The sequence below is a fragment of the Stenella coeruleoalba genome, assembly GCF_951394435.1.
Source record: "Stenella coeruleoalba genome assembly, chromosome: 5".
Classification (NCBI taxonomy): Eukaryota; Metazoa; Chordata; class Mammalia; order Artiodactyla; family Delphinidae; genus Stenella; species Stenella coeruleoalba.
In genome coordinates this window covers 39,157,986-39,179,406 of record NC_137150.1, presented here as the reverse complement: position 1 = coordinate 39,179,406, position 21,421 = coordinate 39,157,986, and the positions used below count along the sequence as shown (strand labels likewise).

At 36.2% G+C, this 21,421-nt stretch overlaps 2 protein-coding genes across 3 annotated transcripts in view; one reads left to right on the top strand and one right to left on the bottom strand.

Moving 5' to 3' along the window:
- Nucleotides 1-1,219: 1,219 nt before the first annotated feature.
- GFM1 (G elongation factor mitochondrial 1) overlaps nucleotides 1,220-21,421 on the bottom strand; it is a 42,515-nt gene continuing 22,313 nt past the window's right edge. The window contains exons 12-18 of one of the 2 annotated variants that reach the window (XM_079922009.1): nucleotides 21,069-21,206; nucleotides 20,096-20,178; nucleotides 9,600-9,762; nucleotides 7,841-7,985; nucleotides 3,069-3,229; nucleotides 2,238-2,291; nucleotides 1,220-2,079 (exon numbers count right to left, since the gene is read on the bottom strand). In XM_079922009.1, coding sequence (XP_079778135.1) covers nucleotides 1,948-2,079; nucleotides 2,238-2,291; nucleotides 3,069-3,229; nucleotides 7,841-7,985; nucleotides 9,600-9,762; nucleotides 20,096-20,178; nucleotides 21,069-21,206 — 876 coding nt within the window. In that variant the 3' untranslated portion in view covers nucleotides 1,220-1,947. Of the gene's footprint in view, nucleotides 2,292-3,068; nucleotides 3,230-7,840; nucleotides 7,986-9,599; nucleotides 9,763-20,095; nucleotides 20,179-21,068; nucleotides 21,207-21,421 lie in introns of both variants that reach the window. The other variant, XM_079922008.1, reaches the window with a different exon arrangement.
- On the top strand, nucleotides 13,591-20,093 carry LXN (latexin). Its single transcript, XM_079922013.1, has 6 exons — nucleotides 13,591-14,318; nucleotides 15,646-15,708; nucleotides 16,822-16,999; nucleotides 17,315-17,451; nucleotides 19,397-19,459; nucleotides 19,727-20,093. Exons 1-6 carry the CDS (start codon nucleotides 14,190-14,192, stop codon nucleotides 19,823-19,825), a joined length of 669 nt encoding a protein of 222 aa, XP_079778139.1. The 5' UTR covers nucleotides 13,591-14,189; the 3' UTR covers nucleotides 19,826-20,093.

The following is a 21,421-nucleotide window of genomic DNA, read 5'->3' as shown; positions in this document are numbered from 1 at the left end:
GGGTTCCTATGTGATCCTATTCTAGTTACTCCCACCAGCTGGGCCTGTGTCGTTGCCTGTGAAACGCTGGTGTTGTGTTAGATATCTCGACTCTTTTCTGGCACCGTATCTTCATAACCAAAATGTTTTCACAAGTAAAAAGCACTTCCAAATTTATCCATCTTAGTTCTAATATTTTTGACTGTTAGCAACAGCAAGAGGAACTGTGCTAAATTCTATGAAGGTATTTCCTCATCAGGAACAATATTCAAAGTCAGTGTGAATAGCATGAGATGTTGATGAAATGCCAAAGCAACACAATTTTTCAGGCTTGATGCTACTGTAGCAACAGACATATTCATGGGAAAATGCACTTGGTTTGATAAGTATCATAACTGCATTATCAATTTGAAAAGTTAATGAGCTGTGTGGTCTTTAAGTTATTTACCTTACTCTGTGCTTTTGCCTCCTCTATTACAAAATGGTCATAATAATAGTACCTAGTTTCATAGGGTTGTGAAAACTAAAATGAATAATGCATTTAAAGCATTTAACAAATGCCTTGAAAACATTTGCTCAATACTTTTTAAAGGTCTTTTTTTCTAGGAACCTGAAGTTATAGAGCCAAATCTACAAATCAAGAAAAACAAAGGAATTTAAAACAGTTATTTCAGTCTATTATCCACTAAGGGAAAGGACTAGGATATGTCTTTCACATCAGATGGTTTTTGGATGAAGCAATTCTGCACAATATGGTAGAACTCCCTGGCAATGTCCAACATTCTCTAGCTTAACATTTGTTCTTTCACAATCTCAATGAATACAATATCTGATACATTCCAGCAGACTCTAATTCAACTAGCATTTAATAGGTGGATGAAATAGACTAGCCACCAACCCTATAGGTTATTATTTCCAGGCTGCAGAAACAGTAAAATGAACATAGACAAGAATAGCATATGCAAGGGCCTTTTTTTTTACCTCACAGGTCTGCAAAAAAGTAACATTTATACTCCTAAAAACAAGCAGTTCAAAATCTGCAGAAGCCACAAATTGAAGCAATCAGCTCTATATAAAACAGCTAGAAATTGAGCTAGCATTAGAAAATCTGAAAAGTGTTCTCCATTTCTTTTTAAGAAAACACTTTATCCCCGTGCCTCATTTATTTCATAATGAAGTTTGTACCTTTTCATCTCCCTCACCTATTTCTCCCCTCCTGCCCCTCCCTCCCCTCTGACCACCATCTACTGGGTTGTTCTCTGTATCTGTGAGGCTGTTTCCATTTTGTTATGTTTGTTCACTTGTTTTGCTTTTTAGACTCCACATTTAAGTAAAATCATACACTATTTGTCTTTCTCTGACTTATTTCACTTAGCATGATACCCTCTAGGGCTAGCTATCCAGGTTGTCACAAAGGAATCCACTCTGAAACAAAAAAGGTGATGCTCCAAGAAGTGTTATGATATATGCAATTCACTTTCAAGTATACAGCAAAACAACTTGAAGGATGGAAGTATGCAACACAGATGGACAACAAACAGAAAAAGCAAATATGACAAAACAAATTATTATCCCATAAACACTTGACAAAACTGTTCATTGTTGAGTCTAGATGGAAGGTATATGGCTGTTCTTTGTACTATTTTTTCAGCTTTTCTGTATGTTGAAAATTCTTATGAAAGAATGTGGACGTTTATACATGTTCTAAGCTTATTCAGTATAACAGAAATAAGTATCTTCCTCCCTCAAATAAATATTAAATATATTTCAGTAATATTTTATTTGAGGTATAAAACCAATCAACCATTGAGACATACACAGAATTAACTATGATATAACAGAAGCTCCTGAATATAATAGGAAGGGCTTCTAAAATTACTTCTTTTCAGGCTGAATTTATTCCATGAATCCATTAACATATCTAAACCTTGCAGATACAGTTAAAGTTAGTCAACAAAGTGAGGAAAGTTAGTTCTTGGCGTTTCCTTTTTTTACAGGAAGTTGACCTGTAGCTTCCAAATACTTATTGATAAGGTCTTCTTGTGTAGCTGGTAAACATGGCTGATATCTGCAGTACTCCATTGTATATTCTCCCTTCCCCTGGGGGTTTAACACAAAAACAGAAACAAAAAGCAGATTTTTTTTTTTTTTAAACAACTATCAAGTAAAGTCATGAAAAGACAAGATTTCACAAAAATGATGATTTTGCAGGATGGTCCCCTGAAGAACACTGAAGTAAAATTTAAACACTTGCTTACCTCTGTGCATGACCTAAGTTCAGTAGAATAACCGAACATTTCATTTAGAGGGACCTGAAAACATACACAGTAGATATTTCAGCATTGCTTATTGAAAAATATTTGAGAAAAATACAGAGAAGACTTAGTCATTTAACTCCTTCCTTTAGACTCAGGTTTCTACTAACTACTCTGGTTTAAAAGAATTAAAAGCCAAATAGAAACCTGTTTTTGTTTTACCACAGTAGAAACCCTATTTGAAAATAATTTCATTTGGCAGACACAACTAGAAACCCAATCTTTCAGTTTCACGGAGCAGACGGACACCACTAACAGCCGTCCCTCTCATCCCCACTCCACGCAGCTGCAGCTCAAGCACTCAGAAGTGTTTCTTCTGTGAAAATGTGAATACAACTTTCCCTTGGACGCCTCAGTGATAGGCCATATGCCAAGGGTAGTGTCTTCTAAGAGGCCTTAGGTAACGTGATAAACCCTTTCTCCCATGAGATTTAAGTAAGGGACAGGCAAGGGAATTAAATATTATCCCAATAAATTAGAACATCATAAAACGGCTATGCAAACAAAGCTATAATGAGAAAGGTAATTATGCATCTAATAAAATGACATACTCACAAAAGGCCTACCTGAAATGAATCTTATTTTTAGATTTTGCACTTAAAGAGATACTCTAACAGCAAAGTACAGAAATTGCCACATACATATAAGCCACAAATTCAACACTCAGCCATGGAAATGTGCCAATCTGCTCTACAATTTCCAAAAACAAAAGCTAACTCTGATTTCCTCTTGTGGATAATAAAAGCAAGGTTGTCAGTGACTAACAGTACTTACATCTGCATATAGTGTAAAATAGTCCTCAATTCCATCTTGTCCCGTGATTATTCCATGGCGCCGGTTAATCCCTGCAATCACTGGTCCCTGAAATTCATTTGGAGCTACAACTTCCACAGACATAATAGGTTCAAGAATACATAATGTGGCATTTGCCAGGGCTAGGGTTTGAAAAAAAAATAAATTGGTTTATTAATCTTTAAACAAACTGGAACTCTTTCCTATCCACATATACAAAAGGGAAATAGAAAGTGCTCTCCCAAAGGTACACACATAAATGATAAGGTTAAAATATGTGATCTGGACTCATTTTTCTAGTAGCAGCAGCAGTCACTCTTCTAAATGGAACTTACAGTAAGACATACTTAATTCTAATATTAGTATGTCCATTACCATATTTTTATCCTAAAAATCATTAGGTTGCAGAAATAATATAAAAGGGTCTTAAAACAACATTCGATCAAGTCCCTTCCCATTTAAATTATGCAGTTGAGGGTTACTAATTCTTTCTGAAATCCTTCGGGAATAAAGACACTATCTGTTAAGCCTCTGACCAAGGTAAATCAATTCTTTCTTGCTGGTCCCTGGCAGACAGTTACTTATACTTGGAGACAATAATCAAGTCATGCCTGAGATATGTCTAGGCTAAACAATTTCAATACCCGATTGAGAATTAGAAAACCAAGTTTCTAGTTTCTGCTCTGCCTCTAATAAGTTATATGCCTTTTGGAAAAACACAATCTGTCCAGGTCATGTTTCTTCACCTACAAAATAAAGACATCGGCCTAGATGCTAAAGGCCATTTAAGCACTAAACCCCAATGTGTTTTTTATGTGTGTTTTTTTTTTAATTAAAAAAACTTATTTTTTTAATCCCACTTAGTACATAACAAGAACACTTCTTACTGTGACAAATGTTGACTGAGATTGAAAATGTAACAGTGTGGAGAGAATATAAAAAAACTTCAAACACTCATATTTAATTTGGACATTATGATTGTGTGGAATAATACTTCCGCCTCAGACTGGATGAATTATCTTTAAATAAAGACTTTAAGCGTAACATGAAAAGGTGACAAAACGTTTTGTTTTAAAATAATCATAATTTTCCAAGCATCAATTTGTTTATAATAATCTAGTCAGCAATTATTCTTGTATATTCATTAAAGCACTTGTTCTAAAGACACTATTAGTTTAAGTGCAATAATTATAAGAACAGCCATTTAATATACTTGCATTTCTTTGAAATGTTTTCTAATTCAAATCATATCTTAGCTCAGACCTAACTGACTCATTACTCTTAATTAGTGAATTTTGTTCTGAAAAGAGGAATAAATGAACTCTGCAGACTCCTAAGTTTCATTAGCTAAGCCTGCAGAATTCTATGTAGACAGCTAAAGCAGTAGACTAAAAATTCTAGACTGCAGAAGAAGCTCTATTTCTTGTTAACTTCTTGGGTTACCACAACAGCAGAGCTTCCTTGGCTCTAAATAAATGTAATTAATGCAGAAGAAGGTACCTGGAAAGAGAGATGTGAACAGACATATTAAAATTTAGTTACACATTATCTAGTGTTTTCAATAGGTCAGTGATATAAAAGAGCTAGAGTGTGAGACAGTCACATTCTAAAGAGAAAGAAGGGCCCAAGTATATAGTGTATAGTATATAATTGTTGAGGACGACCTGTCCAGTTCTCGGTTTCATATTCCCTCACCCTGCTCCTTTCAACTCCCTCTTTTTTCCTAAATCCACCTTCTGATTTCACCTCGCCCTTATTCATGCTTTTCTCTGTCCCATTCCATATGACAAGATACCAGAGCTAAATTCATCCTGCCATTTTTTAATAGTCACATGGCAGCCAAGCCCTACAAGCAATTTTTCCGGAAGTAGAATAAAAAGCAAGTGAAAATACCCACACCATCACAGGACCTTTAAGCCAAAGTGGTGCGTAGAGATGGTAATGTTTCTATTTCAGCCCCCTAGGGATAAAGTTGATAACACCAGGCTGGGTGCTAACAAGGTTGTGTGAGAAGGTGGTCAAGGGCTAGGCTCTGGTCTGGGTTTAAATCTCGGCTCCACCACTAACTAACATGTAACCTTGGGCCATTTGATTGACTACTCGAGTCTCAATTTTCTCAACTATAAGGCCACTGTTGAAGATAAGATATGATAATTCATGTACTCAACATAATACACAGCACAAAAGTGATCAATAAGTGTTATTATGACCACTCTGAGACCAAAAGCTGGCAACTGGGTGGCACTGCACAGTGCTAGGTCAAAGGTAATGTGAAGGGAAGAGGGATTAGACTTCACTATGCCCAAATATGTGTGTGCAAGTGTTTTCAAGTACATTCTCATCTAATACTTTGGCATTACTATCTCCAAACAGCCTGGACTTGCCCATTTCCACAGAGTTAAGTATGAAGTAGAGCCAGCATTCGAACTCGAAGCCCAGGAGATCAGAAAAGGCACACTGCTGAGTAAAATGAGCTAACATGACTCTGGGTAGGCCTTTATTTCTCTTGTAGAGTAGCTACAAGTTCAATGTTTCTGCAGAGACCAAGCACAGCGGTCTAAAAATTGGCCATAGACAATGATGGCAACGGTTAACATCCATGGGGTGAAACAGTCCCTGAAAGAACATTCAATTTCACGTTTCAGTTTTAGTTACTGATTAATCTCAGGGGCAAAGTTTACATTGTGACTGAAAATAGTTCCAGTTTTCTTTTTTTTTTTTTTAATGAAAACTACGTGAGAATTTGAACGATTTTTCTTCCAATTTTGATAATAGAGAATAGCTCAAAAGTATAAGCTAATCTGATACTAGGCTAATTTATCAACATTTTCCACCCTAAAACTCTCACATGATAATCAGTGGAGGTGTATGCATGCATGAAAAGCTGATTTTCTTAAGAGCCCAGCAAAAATTTCCTTTTACCCTTTTATCTTTCAGTCATGGAGAAATAAGAATCAGATGATGATACAGCAAAGTAATTCATTTTTCACACTTGCAACCTATTTGCACATATTTATCTGGCAAAAACCAATACTCCTCAATTCAATTATTATCTGGTGCTTTTCCTTTGCACCCCACCAGGCAATCATCACACATAACAGTATTTGTACACTTAAGTATTTACAAACTGAGTGTACATATTTACCTGTTTAGTTAATATGCATAGACATACAGTCTTTTTTCATGGCTATATATGTGTATGTTATGGGCATATAATCTATATTTATTTATATTTCATATAGGTACAATTAAAAAGGTTGAGGCTCTTTGTTAATTGATTTTACCAATTACCTTGCTTTATGTAACCTCTATCCAGGAAAGCTACCAATTTCCAGTCAAGAACCAGCATAGAACAGTTGATTTCTAATTTGTTTTAACTATACTTTAAAAAAGTATCACAATGTATACATTTATCAAATCATTACTTTAAATATTTTACAGTTTTGTCAACTGCTCAATAAAGCTGAAAAAAAGAATATGAAGTGATTACAACCAATTTGCCAGTTTAAGATTTATTAAAGTGGTGAACCCCTAGAAGGCAAGAGGCAGGTGTTATGTACAATCTGAATCATGCCTAATAAAGTCTTATTTTCTTTGTGACTTTATTTCCCTTTTTCCTATTAATACAACTGACAGACTGTGACAAGGTTTCTAGATCATAAATTTCAAATGCATTTTTAATAGCTAGCTGGGGTAAAGAAAATGGAGGATTCTCTCACCCTTTCACAACTGAGAAACAAAACCACAAATTACTAATGGCTCCCATTAGTTTAATTAAAATAAGGAATTAGCAACCTGGTCAAGGAATAAGCAACCTTCTCCAGCCACTGCCCCACACCTGGTCACAGATGCAAACAGACCAAAACCAACAAAGTCCAAAATTCATACAATAACATCCTGATTTTCCGAATGTCTGGAAATGATGTGTTAGGATTAATTTTCTGCTGTCTATTTTGACCCTCTCTGACAAAAATATCTCTGAAATGTTTTGTGAATCATAATGTAATTCTCTGCAAAACCCCACTTATGGACATAACTAATGAATTACCATATAATGGATATGGAAGAGATGACAAAGAGAATGAATTTTCTGGCTCCCAGTTACAACGTAAAAGCCCCCAATGTCAAACTGCTGTGCCGTCATTTGCTTTTCTCTCTTAAAAGCAAGAATCAGATATAGCTGCAATTGCTTAGGGTTCTGTTTCATCAGGGTTTTAATAGACATATTATTCTATGTGGGAAAGGTTGACAATTTTAGCAGTTTAACAAGAAGTCTGCACTGAGAATAAGGTTTACTGAATTCTTTCAAATGCCTAAAAGCCTACAATGTCATATATGAAAAAGTTGTTTACAAATTTATAGATTTTTCTGACATCTGAATAAATCACTAAAAACAGGATGACTATAGTTAATGTTTCTTTAAAATAATTCTGAGCATTTCTGTCTTCTCTATTAAAAGTAGAACTTACAGATTATCTATGAATTTAAACTTACAAAAAATACCAGGTAATTTAGGAGAACAAAGTAGGATTTTAATTTTGTAAGAAAGAAAACACAGTAATCTATCCTCACTTTGATTCTATGAGTACTTGCCCAGAGTCTATCCATGTCCCCTGGTGTGCTGCTTACTGCTCTGGTGGGGTGGGGGGGATGGGAAGAAGACCTAACCAACACAGTGCTGCCTTCTGCGGCTCTGATGGTCCACCAGGGAAATAGATGCACTGATGTGGTGGCAACTGCTAGACACAGCGTACCTTGTTTAAGAGCACCTTCTCCTGCGCGGATGAAAGAGATTTCATTGGAATCCACCATGTGATACGCTCCATCTTGCAGGACAAACCGGAGCCCAGAGAGCTTGTGACCAGACAGAGGGCCCTTCTCGCAGGCATCCAAAAACCCCTGTTAATGAATGAACACAACTTCTGGAGTGAGTGGGTTTCACTCACAGAAGCATTATGAAAAACCCCCAACCGTTTTAGTATTCAGAAGTGTAACATTTTTATGTATGCTATATTTCATTCTTTAAAAAAAAATTATTTTTTTAAGTTGAACAGCCTATTTAAGTATTATTATTGTGGAATCTAGATGAGCAATCCCTTGCAAAAGTCTATTACTTAAAGGTGAGAGCTGGTTTGAAAGTGATGCTGAGAGTGCTAGCAATCACTTTCTCAACCTTTTCTTCAAGAATTACTAAACTCTCATGATGCATTACAGAGACAGCATGATCTTAATTTTACAAGGAGGAAACAGAGGAAAGGCAAATCTAAGAAATTCTCTAAAATAAAACTTCAATCAAAACTGACATCTAATCAACAGCTGTGTCTTAAGCTCCTACTATATACCTATCCCTGCTCTGCCTCATTGGCAGATCACTACCTAACAGCTTTAGTGTTATACAATGTCAGTAAGAACTAAAATTAAAAGCTGATTTCATTTTTCCAAAGCAATTCTTTTTTTAAAAAGCAGCTTTATTGAGGTATAACTGATATACAATAAACTATACATATTTAAAGAGTACAATTTGATAAGTGTGCAATTTTTTTTTCCATTCAGTCACTTAAATACTCGTAGAGCTCCTACAATTCAAGATAGTTTTTCATGGCAAGACAATCACACAGCTGCACATGTAGTACAATATATTTCTGACATTCAAAACTGTAAACTCTAAATGCTGAAAAATATCTGAGCTTTCCTTCACTTACATTAATCCTGGAGAGTAAAAGATAATTTAAAAGTGTGTGAATGACAAACTATTGTCTTGAAATAAAGTATAATGAATGAAACACACTAATCACAAAAAATGCTACCAAAATTAATGCTGAAGCCAAAATTATGATCTGTTAATAAGGATTTCTAAGTTAAAAGGTTAAAAAAAACCTAAAAATATCAATCTACAAGAATAGACAGTTGCTAAAGGTTTACAACAGTCTTAAAGCCAGTTGACCTAGAAAGCCAACAAATCACTAGTAACCCATTATATGTGCAAATCACTTCACAATTCCCGAAGAAATATCAGAGTCTTATCTGATCCTTGAGTTTGTAAGGGGTTCGGAATTAAGTACTATATGCTCAGTTTACAAAAGAAAGTGGCTCTGAACACCATGATTTACCCAAGGGCATGTTAATCACTAGCAGAGATGAGGACAGCACCCAGGTGTTGGGAACCTTAATGAATGTACATTCTACTACATCAGTACACCTAAAATTTTCATAAATCCCTAACGCCTACTGCAAATTTCAAGTGCTGATTATAATCAATGAAGTAGTTTTAATTTATCAAGAGAAATACAATAACTATGATTAAGAAACAGAATGACTTCCCCTCGTCATAGCATATATTTATAGCTCTTGAACTTAATGATTCTAATCAGATGGAAAGCTTAATGAGAAAAAGCAGAACTGTAATGAAAATGAACCACAGAAAACAATGTGATAGCAATGTGCTTTGATACCTAATAGACTGTTTTTGATTTTTTTTTAAATGCCATAAAGTTTTTGTTTGTTTGTTTTTACCTTTTCTACGGCAGGCACAAATTGCTTTGGAACATTTGACCCGAATGTTTCATCTGAAAACTCCAACTTAGTGTAGTTCTCTGGGTCCAGAGGCTCCAGTACACCTATCACTTTTCCAAACTGGCCTGCACCACCTGATTGTTTTTTATGTGTAAACTCAAACCTGAAAGTAATTTAGGAAGAAGAAGAAAAAATCAACATAGCATTATATAATCACCAAAATGAAATAACTCCTACTAATTTAAATGAAAAACCACCTCTCATCATTTTTACTTTTTCCTTCAAATACGATGGCCTTGCTATAAAATTATTATAGAATTTATTTAAAAAGTAATCCTGTCCTTTCTGTTCGTACTTGGAGGTGAGGGTGAGGCACACCACCAAAGTAATCCATGGTTTTAATTCTGCTAATTCTGAATTTCACAAGTAGAAAGTAAAAGTCAACAAATTAAAATAAAAAGTTTGTGTAAGGTTCTTATTCTATTAATAGTAATCTACATTCCAAGAGCTTACCCATTTCTTTTGGAATGCCTCCCTTCCCTGGGACACAGTGTTCTCTCCTTAAATCTCTATGAGGACAATTACCTGAAAATAGGAGCTATGCAGTTAGTTCATTGAGATAGTTGCTATTTGATTTTACAATTTGTACACTATGGACTGAGAAAATATGAGAGAAGGGAGTTTCAGGCGGAATAACTAACACCTGAAAATGATTAATGGCAAAATGATCATGATTAACATAAGTCATTCAAATAGACACACAGGGCTTCCCTGGTGGCGCAGTGGTTGAGAGTTCGCCTGTCGATGCAGGGGACACGGGTTCGTGCCCCGGTCCGGGAAGATCCCACGTGCCGCGGAGCGGCTGGGCCCGTGAGCCATGGCCGCTGAGCCTGCGCGTCCAGAGCCTGTGCTCCGCAACGGGAGAGGCCACAACAGTGAGAGGCCCGCATGTTGCAAAAAAAAAAAAAAAAAAACCAAAAAACAAACAAATAGACACACAGGTCAGTGTTTACTTGAAACTACTAATGACAATATAAATAGGATGAAATAATCACCTTACACGCATACTAAATATACGTAAACACAGGTTACAATATCATTGAAAAAACATTTCATGAGTATCTACTGTTTGCAAGGCATTTTTCCTTTAAACTGAAACCTTCCTCAAGACCGTAAGATGTAAGAAGCTGGCTGCTTTCAAAGGTGTCTGCAGATAACTGCAGGTAAATGGGCATTAATGAGTGTGTGTTCCTGCGTACAGATCTGTGAATGGTTTGGAAGAAGTAAACAGCAAATTTCAGTAGATGTCAGCTTGGAATAAGCAGTTTCCATAGAGAGCCTAAGCGTGAATGTGCCTGATGAACTGCCTTTAAATAATCTTCCAGCAGCCAAGAGCTTCAGGATAGGCTGGGAAACAATGCTGAACGGTTGATTTTCCCGGGAGAGAAACAAACAGCTATCAGAACCGAGAGCAGGAAAAGGAGAAGAGAAACAACTGCCAAATCACCACAGAATTACTGAAGGGATTCCAAAACTGTGGTCCACTGACGTATTCTCTAGTATGCTCCAGTTCTCTGAGACATTTCAAATTGTTTTCAATTTGACAATAATATGACATACAACATACTCTAGATCTGTGCTGTCTATATGATAACCACTAATCATGGATATTTACATTGAAATTAAATAAAATTTAAAATTCAGTTCCTCAGCTGCACTAGTCACATTACAAGTGGTCAACAGGCAGGTGTGGAGAGTGGCTACTGTCCGGGACAGCAGAGCCAAACATTTCCATCACTGCACAAACTGCTACTGGACAGCAGTGCCCTGGAGGGCCAGATCACAGCCAAGCAATCCCTGCAGTTTCAGGGACCATGGCTGCGTTTATAATCACGTGGATGCCAAATAACAGGACACTTATGTGCCAGGCTTGTGCTAAGCACTTTTTATGAACTGTCTTACTTGTTCTTCACCACAGACCCCAGGAAGTAGGCACTATTTTTTATTATTATTTTACAGGTGAGAAACCTGAGGGTCAGAAAAGCTAAGTAACTTGCCAAACGTGATACAGCTCTTAAGTGGCAGAGCCAGGATTTGTACCAAGACCAACACTCTTAATCAAACATGTTTCTAAAAGGCTAATAAGAATATAAACTGATTTAAGCTGCACACGATGCATTCACTTCAAAAGCTGTTAGAAAACACTGCACAGAGAGATTTTACTGTAGCTTAAATAGAGAAGTGGAAGAACTAAGACATCACTTGATAGGCACTGAATAGATATGCTGAAGGCAAAAGAATCCATGCTCCTGTGGTCAGACCACTGGAATTTTGTAAAAGACAATTTCATTTTGACAAAACATCATCATCTCTCACATTAAAATTACTGTTAATTAGAATTGTGTTGGTTTTATTGTGTATCTCTGTTTTGTAGATTTATTTTGACTTCATAGTCTTATCAAAGTTGCAAGCCATAGGCGTTTTTACTTAAGTTTTATGTCCATACAATTATTTAAAATAATAATTTAATTTGCCCAATCCCAGAGACCCATAATAATTTTGCTACTTTCAAGGTAACTCATACATTATTCAAGTTTGTAGATAATGATCTCTTGACTTACCACTAATGAAATTTTAGTAAGTAAGATTTCAAGGACTCAAATATAGGAATAAGATTCTCTCAATGCAGTTTATTTACGTAACATCTAAATAGGCAGTTTAAAAACTTTAATATAATAATTATATTTTAAAAAGAACCTAAATTGGTATGTGTACTTTTAGTAAATAAATGCCTGATATGTCACAACCTCTGTTACTAGCCTTGATCGACAGAGATGGTAACTGTATCCGTAAAGCTTCAAAAGGGTGATTTCATCTAGGAAGCTCACATATTGTACTCCTCACAACTCTAACTGGTAATAAAACAGATGTTAACTAGCTACTTGTGAAAACTTCAAAATTTCATTATCAGCAAAAAAGCTCTTTCTGGGTAATTAGAATGTATTAGGCCACTCCTTCTTGGACACTATCAAAGGAGCACATAATTCATACAACTAACACACAAATACAATGACAACCTAAGAGGTTGGCTGATAGATGAATGACTCACACCCCCACCCCCCCCCCGCCCCCGCCCCAAAACAGAAAAACAAGCTTCAACTTTTTATAAAAAGCCTTGAGGAGAAACTAACCCTTTCATCCTCTAGTTACTTGATGGTTGTTGGCTAATATAATTAGAAAGAATGGGAATGCCTTACTACTTACTATTCTTTAAAAATCTACTTACTCCAAATACTTTATTTATAAATAAATAAAAAAGGGTATTTGAGGAAAACAACACATTACAAATACATTTTTGTTAACTTTTTTTTTAAAAAAGCAACACAATATATGTCTACCCAAGGAACCTTCAAAATTCGTTTTGGGAAAATAGCAAAGAGTCTTTATTTCTAAGCCAACAAGCTACAGTGTCAGTTTGGCTATACATTTGATGAAAAGAAATCTTAGCTGGTAGATCTACAGCAAATCCAAAGAACAGCCTAGACTATAGTTCCTTTAAAGCTCACAGGAGGTAATTAAGAGATCTGGAGAGTAAAAATGCACTGCCTACTAAAAGTCTGTGCTTGCTTAAGGAGCTTTAAAAACTGCTTTTGTTAGAAGTTACTTCAATGTAGTGCTTTGTATAAATTCAGTTTTTAAGTAAGTTTTAATCCTCAAAGTAAAATTTTCAAAGTGATTCAGAAAGTTGGAAGCATGGTGTGATATCAAAACCTCATCTTTCAAAGATCAGCAAAGGGAGAGGAGTGCAAGTACCTTTTAAAATTCTCCTGACCTAAATTACATAATCCTCCAAATTAACGCTATCGTTTGCAGTCTCTCGTACCCTGATTTGGGCTGAACTGATACACCACCACAGAAAGCTGGGTATGAGCAAGCCTGTTCCTGGCCAGGGAAGGGAAAAGAAGGAATCACAATGACTCACTACCTGGCGCTCCTTTGTACTTTGCCCCGTGCCGGACACTGTGGATGGTGTATAAGGAAGTTGCGCTCGTGCCGGACACTGTGGGTGGTGTATAAGGAAGTTGCGCTCCAGTCTGCAAGTAAAGTAACCAGCCTCCTTCCACGAAGAGTAAACTTGAAGCCCCAGAGACTCTCCACTAAGGCGAAGGCCCGAAAGCCCCTCCCCAAGCTTCTGTAAAGGTTAATAAAAGGAAGGATGCAGTCCCTGACAACCCAGCCCAACGACTCCCTCCTCACCCCCCCTTAAAGGAGGAGAGGGCTCTCTCTAAACAGGGACCAGAGAGTAACAGTAGGCGGTAGCAGGGCGGGGCTCCAAGAGCAGCCTCGGTAGGAGCCAGCTCCCAGGCAGCGGCTTGCAGAATCGGAAGGAGGGAGACAGGGAGGGAAGGAGGGAAGGAGGACGACAGGGAGGGAAGGAGCTGGCGGCCCCGCCCCAGGCCCCACCCAGCCCGAAGAAGGAGGGCTGACTTTTTCCGCCCGGAGGACTCGGCAGCAGGCAGGACGGGGGTGCCCTTCCCTTCCTGTGAAGCTCGAGCAGCCCCACGCAAGCCCAGCCGCCGCTCACCAAGAATGGCAATCCCTCCGACCCACTACCCGGCCTCCAGGGCGGCCTCGGTGGTAGAGAGCTGCATCAACTACCAGCAGGGCAGCCCCCACAAGGTGTTTCTGGTGCAGACAGTCAAACAAGCCAGCCTGCAGGTGAGTCGGGCAGAGGGTGGTGGCGGCACCTGCTACCGTTCCCCCCACCGTCGAGGGTCTCAGCTCCACCTGCTCCTGACTCCCCACACCCCTTGCCCGTTTTGGGCCTCAAGGCTAGCTGTCTCTCTAGAGGAGTTGGCTTTTCTGGGCTTGGGCTACACTCCAGTCTCTGGGGACAGCCCCAGGGCTGTTTGTTGTTTTTACGGGAAGGCAGAGACACTGATGGTTTTTATGGGCCCTGCTACAAGGAAATCGGTAAATGTTCTCAATTGGGGCGGCTTCTCCCCTTTCCCCAAGTGAAACTTATAGGAATCATTTTCAAAAGGATCTTAAAACTGGCGCTATGTTTAGCATCTACTACTCCAATCTGGGCCAAGAGAAGCTCCCGTCTTGCAAAAGATTCTTCACTGCCTGAATTTTAAGATCAATCCTTTATTAGACTCTTAGACCAAAATGAAGGGGTAAACAAAAAGCAACAGAAACTGACAAAGCAGAGTAAAAGTACTGTGGCCTGAAGCTTCACTTCAACCATCCAAACACTACTGCCAGTGACTGCTGTGAATGATGGGCCCCCTCTGGCTAAAGGGTTAAATTTAAACTGCTCAAGACCTCAGCAACCACTAAGCTTGTTTCCGGTTTACTAAAATCTAATAGATTTGAGACTGTCCCTTATTTATCTGACAGAAGTTTAACTGCTAACAGTCTTTAAGAGCTGACAGGGAGTAAATGTTATTTCAAAACCACACAACATAATTAGGTACAAATTCTCCATTACATCTTGATTCAAAAGTGAAATATCTAAACGTCTGTCTGTTATAAAATTTGTTAACGCATCATTTTGCAGGTCCACTAACATACAAGTAAAAGCAGTACTTAACACTCTCTAACCACTTCGCAGTATGCTGCCTCAAAATGGAATTCATCTTCATTGAACACTATTTGGAGGGGTACATAAGGGTTTATGAAAAGGCTTTTCAATGGTGCATCCTATTTGTCACCTTTAGAATTAAAATTTTCAAAATTTCTTACGTGGAATTTAGGATCACAGATCCAGAGGTTAGAGTACTCTGATGACTGAAAGTGGATTATAACCGATTTTATTTATATATGCTTTTATCTCACCCTCTTGTTCTCATCCAAAATAACCCTGCTAGAGGACCTGCTAAATTAGATGTCACAAACATGGTGACATTCCTTGGTCAAGGTGTAAGGCCTTAATCATTTACCCCCAACAGTCAGCACCATGCCCAACCAAATGAGAATGGGTTCTTCTAACAATGTAAAGAAATTGAGTTATTGTTATAATAACACATTTTCTTAATTTTAGGATATTCCGGGAAGAGGACGAAAGTATTGCCTTAAATTTTCTGTGGAAGAAATTATCCAAAAAGTAAGTGAAATGTCATGTTATTATGAAATAAAATTTGATTCCTAATATTCCATATCACCTCTGCTGATCAAATCATAGGGTTAATTTGGTTTTTAAAAGAGTTGTTGTAAAATCCCTGCCTCAAAAAAAAAATGATCACCATACAAAGGTCAGTTTTTACTTTTTGTGTATTCTGAGATACACTTAGTATTTCTATCACACTGTTTAGAAAAGAGACTCTATATACTTCAGTTCCAATAAACTTCCTTTAAAAATGTTACATACTCACAGGCCAGTATGAATTTATGCCTAATATGAACAAGTGTAATAATGAACTCTACAATCATCATCACTTTTTAAATGTCTGTTTCATTCTGTTTTTCATTTCTTTTATTTAAAGAAAGCAAGTGCTTTCTGAGATATTTATGAGCAATAGAATGGCCAACTGATACCACTGTGTTCAGATAAGAATCTTTCAGTAATGGGGCAGGGAAATTTAAAAAATACATACACCTGTCAAATTATTAATGAGACAAACTTAAAAGGAAGGAACTGCCACTTGTATCATAACCATCCTGAGATTTAAAAAAGCTTGCCCTTTTGTTAAGCATAATTAAGAAGAGATACAGGCTAACATAAGGAGATTCGTTAAAAGGCATTTGAGCTGCTTGATAGTCATCTTTACAAAGCAGAACCAACGCTACAATCTTCTCATTTTATATTTGTATATAGATTGCAGAATCTGAGTTTGAAATTTCTGTTATTTCAGGAGGAGAGAATAAGAGTAATGGACAGACTTAAAAAAAGTAACCAGAGTCTAGAGTTGGTATATAAAGACAGATTAAACTCTGCCTTACAAATGGACTTCCCATTAATACTGAAATACATAGTTTAAAATGAATTTACAAGATTATGAGACCTTATATGTTATAAAATAAGTTACCTATTTTAGATACCTCTAAGAAAATTATTGGGCCACCACCAGTTAGATACCTCTGGAATAGGTACACTCAGGTCAAGTCTGAAACAAGATCATTAGGGGGGCGATGCTTTAAATGTTATAACTCAAAGAACAATAATCAGTAATGGATGTCCATCTACATGTAAAGATCTTTCACAAAATGTTTCAAACAGCAAGTTACAGTGAATTGCACAGCTGAAGTACTGTACCCTCCAATGGGACAAGATACTGCACCAGAAGTCAACTTCACATTTGAAGGAGAAATTGGAAAGAACCCAGATGAGGAAGATAACACATTTTATCATAGACTCAAGTCTATGAAGGAACCACTAGAAGCACAAAATATTCCAGGTATATAACTATATGGCACGGAAAAATATTTTTTTCGACTTTAAGATCAATATCAATTACCTATGCTCAAAATTGTTAGATGTTAACATTATGCTGGCAATATACTGACTTTTGCAAAAATATTTATTACTAATCTAATTCAACAACAAAAAAGCCTTGAAACTTTATAGATCAATCTATGGCTTAATTAAATTAATTACTTTCTGTACACATTTGAAGAAAACTAAGACATGACTTAAAATTTAGATTTTTTTAAAGGTTAATACTGTATATATAAAATAATTCCATTTATCATATAAATGTTTCCCTCACCAGACAGTTTTGGAAATGTACCTCAAGAAATGAAGCCAGTTCAACATTTAGCCTGGGTTGCCTGTGGTTATATAATATGGCAAAATTCCACTGAAAATACATGGTATAAAATGGCAAAAATTCAAACTGTCAAGCAAGTGGTAAGTAATTTCTATAAAATACACTATTAACAGATTTAATATTTACTGAAGGTGTTATAATTCATGATTGGATGAACAGTGCCCCTTTAGTCATTTTGTATTTAAGATAGTGAAGTCAGTATTTGAAGGAGAAGTCAGTTATCAAGGCTAGAGAAGGTGAAGCTGCAGTTTCAAGAGAGTGAAGTCTTGAATTATAAATAATTTGGCAATAGTTTTTGTGTGCAGCTTAATACAGATTATTTCCTTTTGCAACCTAAGTTTTGTGTTCAAATTACTATAATCATGTGATACTGAAACCACCTCTGCTTTTCTCCTCTAGTAAAATGGTAGTGTCAGAGCTAGAGATATGGCTGGATTTTTTTCCCCCAGGATCAGCTGGAACAAAAATATTAGCATCTCAGTCTTTGTGAAGCTTGCTGTATATAATTATCTTTTATAACCCATTTAGTCATAATTGACAACCTCATATCTTACTTGTTGCTAGCCTTGTATTTTAAGTCTGATATGACTATTCCAAACTGCCTCTTTCTAGACCTTAAAGAGATTAAATTCTTTGAGTTTAGCTTTATTAAGAGGTTTAAAAGAAAAACAAAATATGTCAACTAGTAGTATTCAATGGAATACAAGAAAAATACTCTGTAAGAGAAAAGCACTTTCCATTGGCTTGTTTCAGTTTGTTGATAACAAACTGCAAGGCAGTTGGAGCACCTTTACTCCACAAGCTTTTGCAGCCACTTATTAGATAACTTTGGACACTGGAGGACAGGATACCAATTACAGTACTCAGAGTGTAATGCCAAATACCTAGCATCACTATCTATAACACTTTAAGAGAGCCTTTTTCTAATGCATTTTTGTAGATAGCAACCTTGGTTACAACACTCCTATAGGGGCACTGAGGCTCAGATAATTGAGTAGCTGGGTCCACGTTACAGAGGATATACAATCACAATCATGATTTTCAAGCCATGTTTTTATAGCAAAATATGCAGTGTTACTGCTTTATGAAATAAATTTCCTGTAACCCTTCACTAAATTGAAGTTTTAAAGCATTAATGAAAATCCCAACAGAAGAGTTTAACCACTGCTTCAGCGTGTATATATTATATATCTTTACCTATTATGATCCAACACGTAAGAAACCTTCCTGATTTTTACCTTATCCTTAAAGGACATTCTTTGTTGATATAGTCAAAGAAGGGATTGCTTCAAGATACTATTAAGGAGAGAAGAGTACAGTTTTATTTGATCCTGGGGCCATATTTATAATTACTGTCAACCAAAGGAGCCACAGGAGTTTGTGCTGCCTCTTGGAGTCTAGGGCTTGTTTCAATACATCAGTTATAAGCCTTAAAGAGCCTTGGGTGAGTACAGCAAAGTTCTGACGACCATGGTTTGAAACTCTGTAGATGCAATATTTCTGTGCAGCTGATAGTATAAATACTTTATATGTCCAAAGCAATAAGCAGCATAGATCAAAGCTTTAGTTACAAAATCAAACATTACATTTTATTATTTTCAGTTTTTTAAAAGAGAATTTCTATTATAAAATTGGTTTCCTTTAGTGTAAACTCTCATTTCAGCAGTTTATATCCCTTAAACGATGCTTTTCTGAATAATGGAAACATTAAAGAATTTAAATGACAAATTATAGACTCTAATGTTCTTAGTAGCTACCACAACTCAGAAACTAAAAACAGAAAGGGTAAATGATTTTTAGAGTAACAAATTTTTTAAAAATCATGATTTTAAAATGTAGTTTGAAAAAAATCTTATTTATAAGAGAATAGTTTTTCTGCCAGGCTAAATAAATGATGACATTCAATTTTTAATTTTACTTAAGTGGAAGTATTACTGTCATCTACTAATGAAAGCTGATTCTTAAAATTATCATTTTTGCCAATGATATCAAGTTTTAAATGCAGGTTTTTATTTTTTATTATAGCAAAGAAATGATGACTTCATTGAGTTAGACTACACCATTCTACTTCATGACATTGCATCTCAGGTAGAGTATCATTTTCCTTTATTTGATGCTACTTTGAAAATTGAGACTCATTTTGTAGCCACAGTATGCCTTATTAATTTTGACTCTAAATCAGAATTCATATAAATTCAAATAGGCACCAGGTTGAAATATATTACACTTGCAGCAATTTAACTTGTTTTGTGCTTTCTTTATGAGGACTGTTTTGTTTCTAACAAAATATAAACCCAACTGTTTCCTTAAATGTTTTCTGAATTTTATCATAGCATCGGTTTCCTTTACTTGCAGGAGATTATTCCTTGGCAAATGCAAGTTCTCTGGCATCCACAATATGGTACTAAAGTAAAACATAATAGCCGTCTACCAAAGGAAGCACAATTGGAATAAATGAAGACTGTAACATTCGATGAAGTATAAACATGCTTATTAATGATGTGTATACCAGTCTTCATTGATATCTAGCTTAAAGGGTCAGACAAATCTCGTAAGTGTCCCTTTGTATAAACGGCCTGAACTACAGAACTATATAGCTTCCATAATAAAGAGCATCACAATGTAAAAGTGTCTTATCAACAGTAATAGTGCTATGTATATCCCCTAATAAAAAGCTTTAAATTCCAGCCTCATAGTTTATGTTTAATCGTTTTGCATACTTACGGGACAGGGGCCGTAATGGTTTCTCTGAAAGCAACTTTTGGCTTTCCTGTGATACAAGGACAGCCATATTCTCTTTCCATCCTCTAAAAAGAGCAGGAGAGATCTTTTTGATATATTTAAATTAAAAAAATAATAAACTAAAGGAAGAAAAATCCTAAGAATCTCAAATACCTTAGAAGCATTCATTTAAATATGATAAGCAAATGATAAATCTTAAATCACTTAAGTACCTTATGAGGATAAATACATGATATTAAGCAATACAAACTGCTTTTACAGATTTTATATAAATGAATTCTAATTTAGAATGATTAATTTATACTTACCTCCAATTAATCTATCCACTAAAACTTTATCTTTGCTCCATTTTATTACATATTTACTGGAATAGTATATGAATCTGCTGTCATAATTTTCTACTATCTCAACTTCAAAGATATAATCAGAACCAGAATTTTTAATCGTAAGTCACATATATTTTGTTTTCGTTCTCATACACACAAGACCTTTCCTAGGTAAGCAGGAGCCCCATCTACCCACTTGTTTATCTCCATTATAATGATCTTCAAGTAGTGACTTGAGAAGAAAACAGGCAAGAAATGGCCTGAAGAGTGGGTACTGGTGGGCCGATTTCTCAGCAGGTTTCTCCCTGAGGTTGTCTTCCTAAGGCTGAGACCAGGATACACTCGACCCAAGGGACCATAACCTAGGGATGGATCAATGGTCTTACTGCAAATCCCCTGAGCCTTGATTCTAGAAGTCTGCAATGTTTTACGAATAAAAAGATTTAGAAACCAAAAGTAATTAATTAGTAACACACACTGGAAGAAGCAGTATACCACATCTAGATACAAAAACCAGAGTGAAGCTTGAAGAACCACTATTAGTTTACAACCATTAGATTGAGAATTATCGACTTTTAACAAAACATAGACATAAATAAAGTGAATTTAACTTCTTTGTTATTCATTACCTGAGCATAGATTTCCAGGTGTAATTCTCCCATTCCAGATACAATTGTCTCTTTGCTCTCAGTGTCAAAGTGGACTTTAAATGTGGGATCTTCTCTTGTAAACCTGCCAATGCCTTTTGAAAATTTTTCCAGATCATTCTTTAAAAAAAGAAAATCATTACACATTTTACTAAGCATGGTAAGCAATGAAATTGTTGAAAAAACTTTAATGAATGAAATCAAATACATGAACAGTTAAAAAATAAAAATGATCTACCATCTAGTTTCTAGGCTATATCCTTTTAATATGAGAGCTTGGATACCACACAGCCAAGACAGCAGGGAACAGCTAACTGAGAGAATTTTCTTTTCAC